We start from the raw sequence: 16,284 nt of genomic DNA on the forward strand, positions 1-16,284 counted from the left end.
TTGTAGGCATTAAAAAAAAACATTTGCTAAGTAAATGAATCAATGCAAGAATGAACAAATGAGCAGTTCATGGTGTCTAATGCAGTCTTTTTTTTTAAGGTCTGCTCATTTTTTTTTTAATAGGAGCATGCATATATTCATTTTCATATTCTTTTTTACAGTACGTTACTACAAGATATTGAATATGGTTCCTTGTGCTATACAGTATAAACTGGTGTTTATCTATTTTATGTATGTTAGTATCTGCAAATCTCAAACTCCCAATTTATCCCTTTAATGCAGAATTTAATTTCTAAATGAATATTTGCTGAACAATGACATCAGATTTGATGGTCTATAATTCCTGGAAATTAAAACCTTTCTGTCCTCTTGTCCCTGTTGTGGAAAACTATTACAACATTTCCTCTGTTTCAGTTTCAGGAAACTTTTTCATTCTTAATGACTTCTCAAATCATTGATGATATAAGCACTTTAAATGCCCTGAAGGTAACTGATCTAGATTTGAGCAGTTGGATTCATTTAAATAGTTGGGCAGAGTGGTACTTCTCTTTAATGTTGGGCTTCACTTGTTCCCACTCAGTATTTGTTTTGTTCTTTCTGGTTTGGAAATCATTCTCCCTGGTGACATGGTTTGCAAGACAAGAATTCACTTGTACGGCTCTCTCCATTTTGAATCATCGTCCCTAATTAGCAATTCTGCTCCATTCTTACTTAGTTTCTCATCAGCACTAAGGAAAAGAAACCCCAAGCAAAACAAAACCCAACAAACTTTTTTAAAAAAGCACTGTTCACAAGCCTCATCTGATTCTTTGCCAGTTTTGCCGACACTGTTTATCCAGGTGTGTGGCTCTAACTTACTCTAATTAAGTACCTCTTTCTCCTTTTATAGATGAGGGTTTCTCCACACTGATACGGTTGACATTTGGTTGAATAATTCTTTGTTGTAGCCTCTGTCCTATGCATTACAGGATGTTTATCAGTATCTATGGCCTTTATACAATAGGTGTCAGTAGCAACACCTGTGACAACCAAATTTGTCTCCAGAACATTGTCAAATGTCTCCTGGGGAGCGAAATTGCTCCCTGTTGAAAACCACTGTTATAGATGTTACAAGAAGAAAGACAAGCCCAAAACCTGAACGCAAGTGCAGATGCACTGAATTATCTGTTTCTACTTCACAACCAATTAGTAAGATTTTTACTTTCTCGAGTATTGCTTTGTATTTAAAAATGGCAGTGTACTACTCAGCCATAAAAACCGACAACATAATGCCATTTGCAGCAACATGGATGCTCCTGGAGAACGTCATTCTAAGTGAAGTAAGCCAGAAAGAGAAAGAAAAATACCATATGAGATCGCTCATATGTGGAATCTAAAAAACAAAAACAAACAAACAAACAAAAACAAAGCGTAAATACAGAACAGAAATAGACTCACAGAGAATACAGACTTGTGGTTACCAGGGGGGTGGAGGGTGGGAAGGGATAGACTGGGATTTAAAAATTGTAGAATAGATAAACAAGATTACACTGTATAGCACAGGGAAATATACACAAAATGTTAAGATAACTCACAGAGAAAAAAATGTGACAATGAGTGTGTATATGTCCATGAATGACTGAAAAATTGTGCTGAACACTGGAATTTGACACAACATTGTAAAATGATTATAAATCAATAAAAAAAGTTAAAAAAAATGGCAGTGGCTGTTTTTAGTCCAGGATGGACGAGATGTGGTATATGGACTACCAGGCTTCCACATGGTAGTCACTGCAGACATCGCTAGTTGGTCTTTTTTTTGAATCACTGAGCTGCATACTCCCTCGTAGTCTGCCTCATTACTGGGCTCCGAGGCAGCCAATACCAACGATTGGCTTTAGAGTATGAAATGGAAGCCTTTCACCACCCCTTCATTTTAGAGTTTGTTGTAGGACATCCATGGTTTTTCTCTGAATGCTTTCAACATTTGTTTCCTAAACTTGAGGCATGTGCTTTACTGTACCTAATGTTTCATTTCTTTATTATCATAAATCCCAAGATTAGAGGGTTATTTTCTCACATTATTTCTGTCAATTTTAACCAGTTTTTCCCTGTTGATCATGTTGCCTAGTCCAAACTTGTTCTGCTTGCCACACAACAGGCCAATAAATCCGGAGACGAGGTGCTAGGGCGAGGAATAGCGACTTTATTTGGAAAGCTGGCAGACTAAGAGGATGACAGGCTAATGTCTTGGAGAACCATCCTGCTCTCATCAGAATGCAGGCTCCTTTTATACAAAAAATAGGGGATGGGGAGGAAAAATAAGGGAGGGGGTGTGGTAGATTGCTGCAATCTTGCTGCAGGCATTCTTTGTTCTTGCAGCCAGCCCCGAGGGCTAGGTCATGGTGTCCCTGTAAACCTCCAACAAAACAAAGGTTATTCTCTACTACAATCAGAATCAAATCAATAGTAACACTTCTCCAATTGCTTCTTCTAACTTGTAAGAAATGAAGTAGCCCAAATCTATCAGACTATTTTTCATCTATCTGTCATACTGGCGAAGATCAAACCTGTTGAAAATATACAGGGCTGACAAGGATGTAGTGAAATGCATTATAGAGAATAATACAACCCTTTTGAAAGCAAATTGTTAATATCTATCAAATTCCTAAAAATATGAATTCTCTGTGATCCAGCAATTCTCAGATCCAGATATAGATACAGCTACACACACGTGTACACCTGTATATACGCACATACCTAAAGACCTAAAAGTGGTCCTATAAACTCTATTTAAAAGCCCCCAAGCAAATTCAGACCTAGGCAGAGAGACTTACTGCAAGAAGGGGAGAGGTCTATTGCAATAGGCAGATACTGTATCTATAAGATCTGCAAGTTTCCCCAGGGTCAGGCATGCTGTGTTTTCCTTCATAGGGAGGAGTAGGCAAGGCTAGAGAGAACTGGGTGTGGGGAAGTGGAATTAAGGGTGAAGCAAGTGAAGCAAGGGTAGTGTGATCAGACGGTGGATCAGACTGTTTTACGCTGAGGTCAGCTTGTGGTTGGGAGGGGCAGTTCAGGAAGGGTTTATGCTGGCTCTGGCTCAGAGTGGGCCTAGGGTGAGGAGAGAAACTTAACCACAGTTTGGTTAACAAGCGTTTTGTTTCGATTGATCAGTGAGGACAAATCAGCTCAGCTAATCATTTGTGAGGCAAAGGATGGAAATTTAAAGGGTCTGTGTTTGACCTTGTTATAGATTAAACAACGGAGCATCCTTGAGTCTTACTTCAGGCATGTTTCTTTGCAGTAAACCCTTTTCTAGACCACAAAAGAGTGGGGAGGTTTCTTAAATCATCCTGGATTCTAGGAGCACAGGGCTCAGGTCAAATTCTACTCTGTCATTTGCAGTAGGAATGGGAACCACCTTATACAGAAAAAGTAGCACCACTTACTGTAACTAACAAATCCCCAACTAGTCCAAACACATTTGAAGTTTATTTCTCACTTATGTGAAGTCCAAAATGGATGTCCCTGATTGATTGATGGTTTGCCTTTAAATATTGATTCAGAAACTCTGGATCTTTCTAGTTTGTAGTTCCACCACCTTCAGCATTAGCCTCCTAATCTTGCTCATCTGAAACAAGTATCTGAAGGGGCAAGAGCATGGCGGACCAAGTGTTCAGGGGTCAGGCCTGGAAGTGGGACGTATCACTGCTATTCCTGTTATATTGGCTAGAACACAGATACATGGTCACACTTGAGTGTGAGGGAAGCTGGGGAAATGAGGCACAGCTGTGTGCACAGGAGAACGACTTGAGTTTGGGGAACAAGTAGCCAATTCCTCATATGACCTCAATGTCCACCATTTATAGTATATCATTAATGATTAAATAAACACTGGAACAACATGTAGCCTTTAAGAAAGAAATTTTAATGTACGGGTATAGAATTTTGTCTAAGATACTTTAAATCTGAAACAATGAGCACAGAACGGTTTCTGTATCGAATTAAGATCTGTTCTCCTCCATCTCCCTCTCCTCCCCCAAAGAAGGTATTCACAGGCATCCTGGTACATGCATAGGACACCTCTGGAAGCATGCACAAGGAACTTGCATCCATAATCGCCTCTTTACTGGTTGAGAAATGTGTTCCTTCTTCCAAAACTGTTCCCTGTTTTCTCCTAAGAATTACTAGGCATATTCTCCATTATGGTTTTTCTGTTGTTTTTACCCCTGTGACTCAGCTCTTGCCTCTACATGACTTTGCACTATTATCTGGTTTTTCATAGCAAAGAGTTTGAAACAGGCTAATCAAGTCTTTTCCAAAATGTCTTTGTGAGACAGCCTCTAGGAAGCAGTGTCAAAATGATGAACTTGCCAAAGGACCAGATCTAGGCACTCAAATCCCATCCTTTGACGTGAAGTAGACTCCTCCTGACCACCCAGCCTAAAAGAGTCCCCAGTTCACTCCTTGCCTTGTTTCATTTTTATTATAGTACTTATTGCTGTCTGACGTTTTAAAAATTGTAGTTGGCAATCATCTGTCTTCCCGAGTAGAGCACCAGATACGTGGGTGAATGGACCTTCTCTACCTACGTGCCTGGGATAAAGTCTTGCAGCTGGTGGGAACTCAATAGAAGTTTTCTGCGTGTATCAATCTCTAGAGCTTGTTGCTTACTTTATGTTTACCTTCCTTATTTTCTAAATTCACATCCTTATCATGTTCTAAATTATTTAGTTTCCTACTCAGAATTTCAAGGCACCTTGCCCACAGCTTTTATGGCAATGAACACATTGTCCTGCAATTGCTAGTTTATACATTTATCCCTCAAATACGGGCTTCTTGAGGGCAGAGATCTTTTCTGATTCATCATTGTATCCCCAGTTCTTTAAAGCCAATAGATGAATGAAGGTACTGAAGAAATGTTCCAGGTTTCTTTATAAAATTATTAGGCATGATAACCCGGAAGAATCTCCATGCTTTTAATTGTTTGAAAAGACAATCGTTATTACTTGTTGCTTTGTTATTTGGCATTAAGTAAAGGAGTCAAAAGGATCCTCTTAAATATTACAAAGGTAGTTAAGATGCAGATTATGAAAAGCAAATAAACCACAGAGAAAGAAAAACTTCAGAAAGCCAAGGAAGAGGGATTGAACTGAAGAAGTTTGTTGTTTAAGCAAGAAGAGAGAGTCTAGTATACAGTCGGAATCTAGGAAGGACATAGACACTAGCTGTTTAGTGGAAAAACTTTTGGGGAAACAAAAAATCCCAGTGATGGAAATTCATTTTGCGCATCTGGTTCAATAGTTTCTGGACTCAGTATAGCAATATGTGAAGACAAGTTGAATTTATTTCTTCAGCTGAAATGTGAGATGTCCATTCAAGATGTAACTCAAAAAGAATTTATAAAGCTTTGGTAAAAAAAAAATAAGGGCTACTGCTCACAGAGAAGGAAGATGTTTTTAGTCTTTAGTCTGATTTTAGCTCTTAGCCTAGTTGGGGAGATCAACTGAAAAAGTGATTTTGTTTCTCTAGTACTTCTTTGGAGAAACTAAACTCTGTGTTTCTTTAAACACTGCTCACCTTCCTTTGACGGGGATGGGTTTGAAGTTGTTTCCAAAGAATTTTGTTGATTCATCAGAATAAATGTAGGTTTAACAATAATTTTCTGGATGTGCAGCATTCCTAAGAATCACAGAGTATCAGTTAATTTTATTTACTGCAATTACATTTTAATTTTACTCAGATAAGACGACAGAGGGTGAAGTTGATTTTGAAACCCTTTGTAAACTAAAAAACAACGCTAATGCTGGTAGTTATTATTGTGACTGCAGTTACTGTTGTTCTGCAGGTAAACTTGGGGAAGGGAGGAGGGAGTCTGGAGAAACAAACCTCTTTACATGAAGTTGGCTGGCTTACCTGAGCCTCATGCCTGACTGAAGCACGTGGTAGATTCCAGGATCAGTGGAGATTGACTCTGGGCTTAACAGTGAACCAATTCCTGCAGAGCGTGGGGACTGAAGACTGTCACACCATGGATGACAGCCAGCCTGCTGGATCCATTTCAAAGTGACTCAGTGGGGTAGAGATGTGTTTATCACCACGGGTATTAGTTATATGTCACTGTTGAGAAACTGCTGCAGGATCTTATTTTTATTTTTTTATTTGTTAAACCACATACTGTTTACTTAAATTTTTATTTGTGCTCATGTGTTTTTTTTTTCCATAGGAAGACACTCTGTTTCTGTGATCCTTCCATATTTTACAGTTTGTAAGGTAAGTAGTAAAAAACAAATCCAGTTGGAAAATGGGTGAAAGGCAGAAAGAGACATTTCATCAGAGAGGATATACAGATGGTACATAAGCAGGTGAGAAGATGCTTAACATCATTAGCCACTAGGGAAATGCAAATTATAACCATCATGCGATATCACTGTATACCTATCAGATGGCCAAAAATAGAAAAAAGTGATAATACCAAAATGCTGGGGAAGATGCAGAGAAACTAGATCATTCATTACTGTGTGAATGTAAAATGGTCCAGTTACTCTGGAAAACAATTTGGCAGTTTATTTAAAAACTAAACATGCAACTACCATATGACCCAGCCTTTGTACTCTTGGACATTTAATTCCAAAGAAATTTTCTACTTATGTCCACAAAAAACACCTATACGTAAATGTTTACAGCACCAAATGATTGAAACATTAACATTTTAAAATGTGGTAAAATACACATAACATAAAAGTTACCACCTTCACCATTTATAAGTGTGCAATTCAGCAGTGATAAGTACACTCACATGGTTGGGAAACCCATCTCCAGAACTCCTTTCATCTTGTAAAACGCAATGTCTATACTCGTTAAATAGTAACATGCATCTTCCCTTTCCCCTCTACCGCCTGGAAACCGCCACTCTACTTTCTGCCTTTATGAATTTGACTACTCAAGATACCTCATCTTTTACAGTATTTTCTCTTTGTGACTAGCTTATTTCACTTAGTACAATGTCCTCAAGTTTCATCCATGTCATAGCATGTGTGAGAATTTCCTTTCTTAAGGCTGAAAATACTCCATTGTATGTATATATCACATTTTGTTTATCCGTTCATCTTTTGATGCACATGGCTTTTATACATAATGCTGCTTTGAACATGGGTGTACAAATATCTCTTCAAGACTCAGAGGTGGAATTGATGGATCATATGGTAATTCTAGTTTCAAATTTTTTTTTTTTTTTTTTTAGGATCTGTCATACTGTTTTCCATAGCAGCTCAACCCTTTTACATTCTCACCAGCATTGTACAGGGTTCCAATTTGGCCACATCCTCACCAACACTTACTACTTTTTCTCTCTCTCTTTCTTTCCTTCCTTCCTTCTTTCTATAGTAGCCATCCTTGTGGTTTTGATCTTCATTTCCCTAATGATTAGTGATGTTGAACATCTTTTCAGGTGCTTGTTGGTCATTTGTGTATCATCTTTGGAGAAATATCTGTACAACTTTTTGGTGTTGAATTGTAGGAGTTCTCTGTATATTCTGAATAGTAATCCCTTGTCAGATATATGATTTGCCAATATTTTCTATCATTTTATAGATTGCTTTTTTTTACTCTGTTGTTTGTGTCCTTGAAACATAGAAATTTTAAATTTTGATGTAGTACAGTTTATTTTTACATTGGTTGCCTGTGTTTTTAGTGCCATATCCAAGAAATCATTACCAAATTCAATGTCATGAAGTTTTTGCCCTATGATTTCTTCTAAGAGTTTAAAATTTTAGCACTTATGTTTAGGTCTTTCACCCATTTTGAGTTAATCTTTGTATATGATATAAGGCAACTTTATTCATTTGTATGTGGATACACACTTTTGCCAATACCATTTGTTGAACTTCACATTATTTCTTAAATGGCATTGTTTGCCTATGTAACCTACATGACATTAAAATATATATTAAAAAACCTATATGCATTAAAATCTATGGGCCAGTAAGAATCATAGTGGATGCAGCTGTAGCACAAATCATTTTGTTCTCCGGAGAAAAGGCTATGGCCAGCCTGTGAGGCAAAAGCACTAAATAGGGAATGGAAGCACAAAATACGAGGTCAGTCTTTACATAAAAGCAGTGTAGAAACTGTTGCCAGTGACACAGCAGCTTCTCAATATACCATATATCTTCTCTATAAAGATGCTGTATATATAATCCAAGAAGGATAAACCTAACAGGCAAAGACAGACAAGAAAAGATGCATCTTAATTTCTAATTAGCATTCAGGACCCCGATAATTTTGGAACCCACTGAAATATGTCAGATTAATGTTGTTATAATTTGGTTTTGGTTATAATACTAGGTTCTTCATTCCCATGGAGCCATTATAATCTGTTAATTAAAAGGATATCAATTACAGCTTCTTTTAAAAATTGTAGTGAATTTTTATTCTAGGATTGTGTCTAGGATTAAGATTCATTTTGCTTTTAGTTCCATTTGTTTACACATCAGTTCCACATCGACTGTACCTGTACCATAACGCATATCTCTAACGGAAAATGTTAATTTATGTTCAGAATACCATTCCATAAAAACAAGTGTATGTGTATATATATATTTAGAAACATTTATTTCGAAATTTTACAAAAAAATCCTGCTACTCAAAAGATTAAACTTCAGTTCTCAGACCTTTCATCATTCCTGAAAACATCTGGGTAAGAGGTTTTAGAATGGGTCACAGCATGGTACAAACAGATATCATGACTCAGAATACAAGTGAACAGAAATCTATGAGCTGCTTAGCAGACTAGAAAGTTATTAGCTGGTATGATGTGCTAAAACTTCAGGAAATTAAAATAAATGCTTTCTGCAGCCACAGTAAAGTTCTGGTCACATTCTTTAAGTTCTTCCAACATAGACATATGATGAATAGCATGAACCAGTTTCAATTAAGTAGGAAGAGCTTAAGGGTAGAAAATACACAATCAACCCAGTTTCCTCCTTCCTGTACCACAGGGCATAGCTACATGCCATCTGGTGATTATTAGGCGAGGAAGCTGCCAAGCCGCCATCTGCCACTTCTGCTAATACATAGGAGAAGGGTAGCTCTCCGCATCCTGTAAGCCTAGGAGATTTTCTTATGGCTGTTAACCTGCCCTAGGGCTCCGGTTGGAGCTCGACTTTACTCATGTGTGTATATGTGTGCACATGCACCCAACATATTCAACGCCAAAGTGAGACAGTCCTTTCTTACAACCTCTTAAGTGGCATAGGAGTCTGTGGCAGGTTAACTCACCCCACAGCAAGCCTCTTGAACCTGCCTGACTCAAAGCCAAGATGCTATTAAATATAACCCAAACTAGAGAGACAAAACTGAACTGTTGCCATGAAAATCCACAAGGTGGACACAAATAGAATCTAAAGTGTGAAAAGGACCTGCTGGTCCTTCTGTTTTACCTCCCTTCAAGGAAAAGCAGAACCTAAATCATCCTCAAATATTTTCCATAGACTCTCAAAAGAGAATTTTTAACTTACAGACAAAAGTTCTGACAGACAGAAGTTCATTTCTGTACATTAAAAAAAATAAGAAAGCATAAAATTGCTTCAAAGAAGCCTTAGCTAAGATCCAAATTTGAACTATTTCTAGAGTGTAATGAGGTGGCAATAGGGAGAGAAAAACACGGATATATAAACAGACATAAACTCCTTCCCAGCTTATGTCGGGCCTGTCGGCTTCTCAAAACTTTGCGTATGGTAAGTACTTCATATATTTATTGAATAAATAAATGAATGACTGAATATAATGATTTCTTCTCTGTATAGAATGGGGGCAAATTGACTCCACTTAAGGATTCAATCTCACTCCTAGTTTTATATTCTAAAGAAGAATAAAAAATTAAAAATTCCCCAAATGACCTATACCATGACTATTCTGAAAATATCAGTATAGCAGCCTGATGTAGTACAAAAACTACAAGAATCTGATTCTGGATTTTAAGTTCTAGTCTCAATGCTTAATTGTAAAATTCAGAACAAGTCACTTAGCCTCTCTGTGCCTCAGTTTTGTCTTCCATCAAAGAATCACTCAAACCCATCTCACAAGGCTGTCAGGAAAACTATAAGACACCAGATGGGAGTGGAATCTTAGGCATAAACGAAAGTATTAAATTCTTTTCAGCAATCTGTGTAGAGAAAGTTCCTAAACAAAATAAGCTTTTACCAGGCAATATTTATAAAACTTTTAAAAATAAAATGGTACAGAAGAACTTCTACTTCCATACAGATGGAGTAACAAGGGCTGGATTTACCCTATTGCCTGGACAACTAAAAAGTGACAAAATGAATAAAACAACTCTCAATACATTGGATCTCAGAAAAAAAATGATCCCACAGAGACAGAAAAAAATGTGGTGAGTCTTAATATTGTTCCCTAATATTGACATACATACACTGAAAGTGAAGGAATGGAAAAAGATGTCCCATGCATATGGTACAGAAAAGAAAGCCAGGGTAGTAGTACTTATATCAGACAAAATAGCCTTAAAACAAAGGTTGTAACAAAAGACAAAGAACGGTCTTATTACATAATGATAGAGGAGTGAATCCAACAGGAGGCTATAACATTGTGAGCATTTATATATCCAAAATAAGACTGCATAAATATATAAAGCAAATAGTAACAGAAATAAGGGGGAAATAATACAATAATAATAAGGGAATTCAATATCCCTCTTATGTCAATGGATAGATAGATTATCCAGGGTTTAGAGATGCCACAGCCATTCAGTCCTTAGAGTCAGAATCCTCTTCCTGGCATTTTTTTTTTTTTGTTATTACTTTCACCTAGTTACTTTGCTCTTACTCATTCCCTATTGCCCAGCACAACCTAGAAGAATGCACCATGTACTTTCACAAATGTAATGCCAGTCACTAGGCTAGGAGCTGAGCGTACAGTGGAAAAGTCATCAAAAACTGAAGGAGGACACTGCCACTTCTGGGAAGATGGGATGGATTAATATTTTTCTATTTCCCCCCAATAAGGACAAAACACTGACATTATATATAAAAGAAATATGTGAAAACTCCAAAAAGTGGAGAGAAGATAACAGACAAACAAGGGATCTCAGGAGCCAAAGAAGACACGGTGGTGAATTCCTGGATTTTGTTTGGGCTTCACATATCCTAGATTTGGAGCTGAAGAAGCCAGAAACCCAGAAATGTCATTGAGTGCAGACAACTACCCCCCCCCCCCAAAAACCCCAAACTGAAAAACCAAAAGTCTGCTCTCTGTAGCCAAAGGAACAAGACTGTAGCAAGGTACCCCAGCAACCCCTGCCTGAGTGGTATCAAAAAGTGCAACTAGGGAGCTGAGACTGTCTTTCTGCCAACTGGTAATGAGGTCCACCCTGTAGTATGAGTGACAGACCATGTGGGGACCCTGAATTTTCACAGCTACTTGATAGGAAGAAGGCATTTCTTCCTTCCCTGTTGCGGAGCAATCAGAGAGTCAGGACTTTCATCATTACCCAACAGTAATGAGGCCACCCTTAGCACAGTATGAGTGCAGATCACATGGAGAGCTGGAACTTCCACTCCTGCACAGCAGTGACAGGAGCTCTTCCTATTTTAGGTATCAAATAGGCCAACAGGGGAACCCTGACTTCTACCTCCACCCAACGCTGAGAAGGCAATGCCCTCCCCTTCTGCTGGAGAGGTGTCAGAAGGAACCAATTAAAACAGAAGGCTTAAGTGACATCCACTCTCATGACATAATCTGAAAATGTCCGGGTTTCAATAAGAAATCACTAAATACTATGAATCAGGAGGATCTCAAAATGAATGGATGAATATAGATGCAAAAATTATTAAAGTAGTAGCAAATAGAATTCAGCTATATATAGAAAGAATTATACACCATGAAGCTTTTCAAGGGATGCAAAAACTTGTTCAGTATTTGAAAATCAATCAATATAATTCACTATATTAGCAAACTAAAGAACAAAACCACATGACCATATCAATCAATGCAAAAAAAAAAAAAACAACCCTAAAACAAAAACGTTTAACAAAATTCCAACTTCCATTCATGATTTTTAAAAGTTCAGAAAATAAGAGAAGAGGGAATCTTTTTTTGGTGGTGGGGGGAGTTATTTCCAGTCTTTTGCTGTTACACAAATGGCTGCAATAAATCGCCTTATATATGTCTTTTCATATTTTTGCCTGAGTATTGTGGTAAAGGACAAATGTATGCACTAAATATTCCCATATTCCCTTCCATGTGGGTTGTCTGGTTTTGAATTCCCACCAACCATGTATGAAAGTGCTTGTTTATTTAGTTTTAGCAACATAGTATATTGTCAGACTTTTGGATTTTTGCCAATCTATAATAGGTAAGAAATGATATATCTGTATAGTTTTTTTTTATTAATAGACTTAATTTTTTTAGAGCGGTTTCAGGTTCACAGCAGAATTGAGCAGAAAATACGCAGTTCACACATATCCCTTCCACCCACACATATGTACTCCGCTACCCTCAACATCCTGAGTAGAGGGAGTCATAACTTGATAAAAAGCATCTGCAGAACAGCTTCAGCTAGTATTCTATGGGTTACTTAAAGACTTCAGCTTTTTCCCTAAGATTGAGAACAAGACAAGGATGTCAACTCTTGTGCCACTCTTACTGAATATAGTGCTGGAAGATCTAATCAGTGCAATAAAGCAAGGCAAGGAAATAAAAGGCATACGTATCAGAAGAAGAAGAAAAGAAAATTCACTGTGCCTATTTGCAGGTGGCATGATTTTGTACAAAGAAAATTCTCAGAAGTCTACAAACACACACACACACATGCATGCACACAACCAAAACCAAACAAAAACCTCATAGAACTAATAAGTGAGTTCATTGAGGTCACAAGATAAAAGGTCAACATACAAAAATCAATTTTACTTCTAGAATCTCCAGGGACTCTGAGTAGCCAAACCACAACAAAAAAGGGCAAAGTTGGAGGGATCACGCCCCCTGATTTCAGAACTGATTACAAAGCTACAGTAAGCAGAACAGTGTGGTACTAATGACTGGGGCAGGCGATTTATAAAAAATAAGGGGAAGATCTTTTGCCAAAAAACTGTATGATAGTCTGCCAATTAAGGATCAGATTAATATTTACCCCTGTGAAGACTAACAGAAGGGTAGAGGGTAAGGAAGGAGTGGCATAGAGATAGACTCAATGTCAGTCAGACTATAATAAGGGGCAAAGCAGTGGTACAAAGTTTCCATGGGAACAAAGGAGGAAACCTTAGTCTTCCTGGAGTCATCCAGGAAGCCATTATAGACAAAGTAACATTGAATTGCTTTTACAGGATGAGTGAGAATATGACAGGTGGAAAATGGACAAAAAGGAATAGTAGGGTGAGGGAACAGAATGAGCACACGGCACAGAGTTGTGAAAGAGCCTGGTTGGATTGGGGAATGGTGACGGTCAGAACACAGCTCTGTAGTAATGGTGTCCTTATTCCCATTGGTCTAGGGCTGAAGTCCATTAAATATGCAAATTAATCTTCTTTTCATAATGCACTCAAGACTCTGTGTTAGGTTCCTATTGCTGCTGTACAAATCGCTACAAATTTGGCAGCTTAAAACAGCACAAATTTATCTTAGAGTTTTGGAGGTCAGAAGTTTTAAAATCCAAGGTGTCAACAGGGTGTGTTCCTTCCAAAGGTTCTAGGGAAGAATCCATTTCTTTGCCTTATCAAGCTTCTATAGGCTGTCTGCATTCTTTGGCTTATGACCCCTTATTCACCTCATTCTGATCTCTGCTTCTATCATTCACGTTTCTTTTACTCAGACCCTCCTGCCTCCCTCTTATAAAGACCTTTGTGCTTACATTGGGCACACCTGGATACTCCAGGATACTCTCTCCATTTCGTTTCGTACATCTGCAAAGTTCCTTTTGCCATGTAAGGTATTCATAGGTTTTGGGGATTATGTTGTAAACATCTTTAGGGCTCCATTATTCTGCCTTCTATAGATTCTATAGGAACTAATGATCTTAGATCCCAAAAGACAGAGGCAGAATGAATTTGTATATTTAAAGAGTATGCAACCCAAATGGTACCTTTCTGGCTATTCAAAATAGTTGACTTTCTGCAGCTCATTATATCATCACTCTTTCATCATGAGCTGTGACTCTCAAAATATTCCAAAATCATTCCCAGCTTCTCCATTGGTGAGACCCTTATGACAACAATCCTTGCCATGTCATGAAGCATTTAAAGGGCTCCTATTGCCTTCTTTCCTTTCACCACCAAACCAACACTTATCACCTCCATTTTTTTTAGCTCCCATTCACACTTCTACCCCGGAAAAGCCAGCACCAGTCTGGGCTTCAGTTTCCTCGCCTAAGTCAGGTCCTTTATTATTGAGATGTTCCTCTCCAGCTTTGAACTCCATGACTCCAGGCTACTTCTTCTCAGTCATACAGTCTCAGGAGTGGGCTTGTTCCCTTCAAGTCTCTTAGTCCCTATTCAATTATATTTCTCCTAGGAGCTCAAGCCAAGCTGTCAGTCTAATCAGTTTGTTGTGACGAGCTTCAGGACAGAATTCAGCAAAAACTTTTTCGATATTGTAGAATTCCATTAAAAGAACAATTCAAGCTGGGAATGAAGCCTGCTTCTGCATCCCTGGAGGCTTCCTTCCTGATTTGGGCTGCGTCCTGATGCCCTGCTGGCTTCCCTATTCTAAGAAAGGAAAAAAATCACCATCTCAGGTTGGAAGGAGATAGAAACCCCAGCACAGATGTGCCCAAAGCAGCCTGGCTTCTTAGAGATCCTGGTTACTAACAGCTTTCCCTTTTAGTTATGTATTTATTCTTCATATAATCAGTTACCTCTTTTGGGCTGAAGAAAAACAATACATCCATCATATAACCAGGGAAAGAGAGCAGTTTCCTTTCAAGAGTTCAGTATCCTATTAAATATTTTAAATTGCTTTATAAAATATTTCAAGCTTGGATTTTCTGTAATTTAGCTTGTAATAATCACCGAGGGAGATCTTACAATGGTTGATTAGGCTCCAAGAGCTTTTCCTGATTATCTTCAGAAAGACCTGATTATCTTCCTGCTTCTAGAAGAAGGGGTCTATTGGGGAATGCTCCTCCAATGAAGTATGAACAGGGAAGCTTTGCCTCTGGTCTTGTGCTAACTTGTAATAAGTGAATAGTTAATACAACTTCGTTTCTTTGTTCATTCCATGTATTTACTAAGGCCTTTCCATGTGCTGGGGTCGGTACTGGACAGTAAGTACAGATATGAATTAGACACAACTTGGTTTTCAGGTACATACGTAAACTAGTGCAATAAAATGTCATGGATTCTTCTGAAGCATCTGTAAGAGTATACAATGAGGGTAAAATGGGACTGGATCCATGATTTTATTATCAGGAAATGGAAGAGTATCTCTTGATGCTTGTAAGTTCTTACTCAGAGCAGCAGACATAAATGAAAATGCATTTTGAAGGAGGCCTGGCATTGTCCCTAAATATTTATGGATTATCGAACTTAAGCCAAGAAGTCTTTGATGGTCAAGAATTTATTTGACTAAAGTATCAGACAAAAAAGCAGAACAGTTACAGAAGAGTCAAAGAAGGAGGAGATTCCCCTTGCTAAAAGAATAGAGACCAGGGAAATAAAGAGATAGTAAGAATTCAAGGGAGTCTACTTAATTATTAATATTAAGTAATACTAAATATTTACCTGATAAGGGTTGAAAGTTTTTCCATACTCTAGTCAAACTTACCAAATTTGAATTGATAATTCAATAAATATGAAAGTATGAGATTTCTTTCATGGCCTTCCTTGCAATGGTAAAAACAGAATATGTGACTTAAAAAATAATTAGTCTTTATAAATCTACAGGGAATAGCTTAAAGTCTCAAGTGGTTCCTATATTTCTTGAGAAAGAAAAGATATTATTTTCTACAATAGTCATTTTAAACAAAAGCAGTGCTAGATGATTTAATAAGGGGAAAATTAATAACTCAGTAAAAATACAGGCAAAGAAAAAGAATAGGCAGTTCACAGAGAAAGAAATATGAATGGATTATACAAATACAAAAAATATTCAGCGTTACTTACAGTTAAAGATAGGCTAATCAAAACAAGGAGATAGCTACCTGCTTGCCAACATTTAGGCACTTGGTACTATCCAGTGTTGAAGAGTGAAGAAACTCTAACCTCAGACATTGTGGATGAGAGAAATACGGGTGCAGCCATTTTGGAGAGCAATTGGATGCTAACAAAATTGAAGATGCACACTTACCCTGTA

The 16,284-nt window shown here is 37.7% G+C and overlaps 1 protein-coding gene across 1 annotated transcript in view; it reads left to right on the plus strand.

Annotated features, from left to right (window-relative positions):
• LOC116278002 (uncharacterized) overlaps nucleotides 1–16,284 on the plus strand; it is a 156,108-nt gene that overhangs the window by 50,021 nt on the left and 89,803 nt on the right. Inside the window, exon 4 of the mRNA XM_072962164.1 lies at nucleotides 6,206–6,252. Coding sequence (XP_072818265.1) covers nucleotides 6,206–6,252 — 47 coding nt within the window. The remainder of the gene's footprint in view (nucleotides 1–6,205; nucleotides 6,253–16,284) is intronic.

Source organism: Vicugna pacos, chromosome 6, assembly GCF_048564905.1.
Source record: "Vicugna pacos chromosome 6, VicPac4, whole genome shotgun sequence".
NCBI classification, from domain to species: domain Eukaryota; kingdom Metazoa; phylum Chordata; class Mammalia; order Artiodactyla; family Camelidae; genus Vicugna; species Vicugna pacos.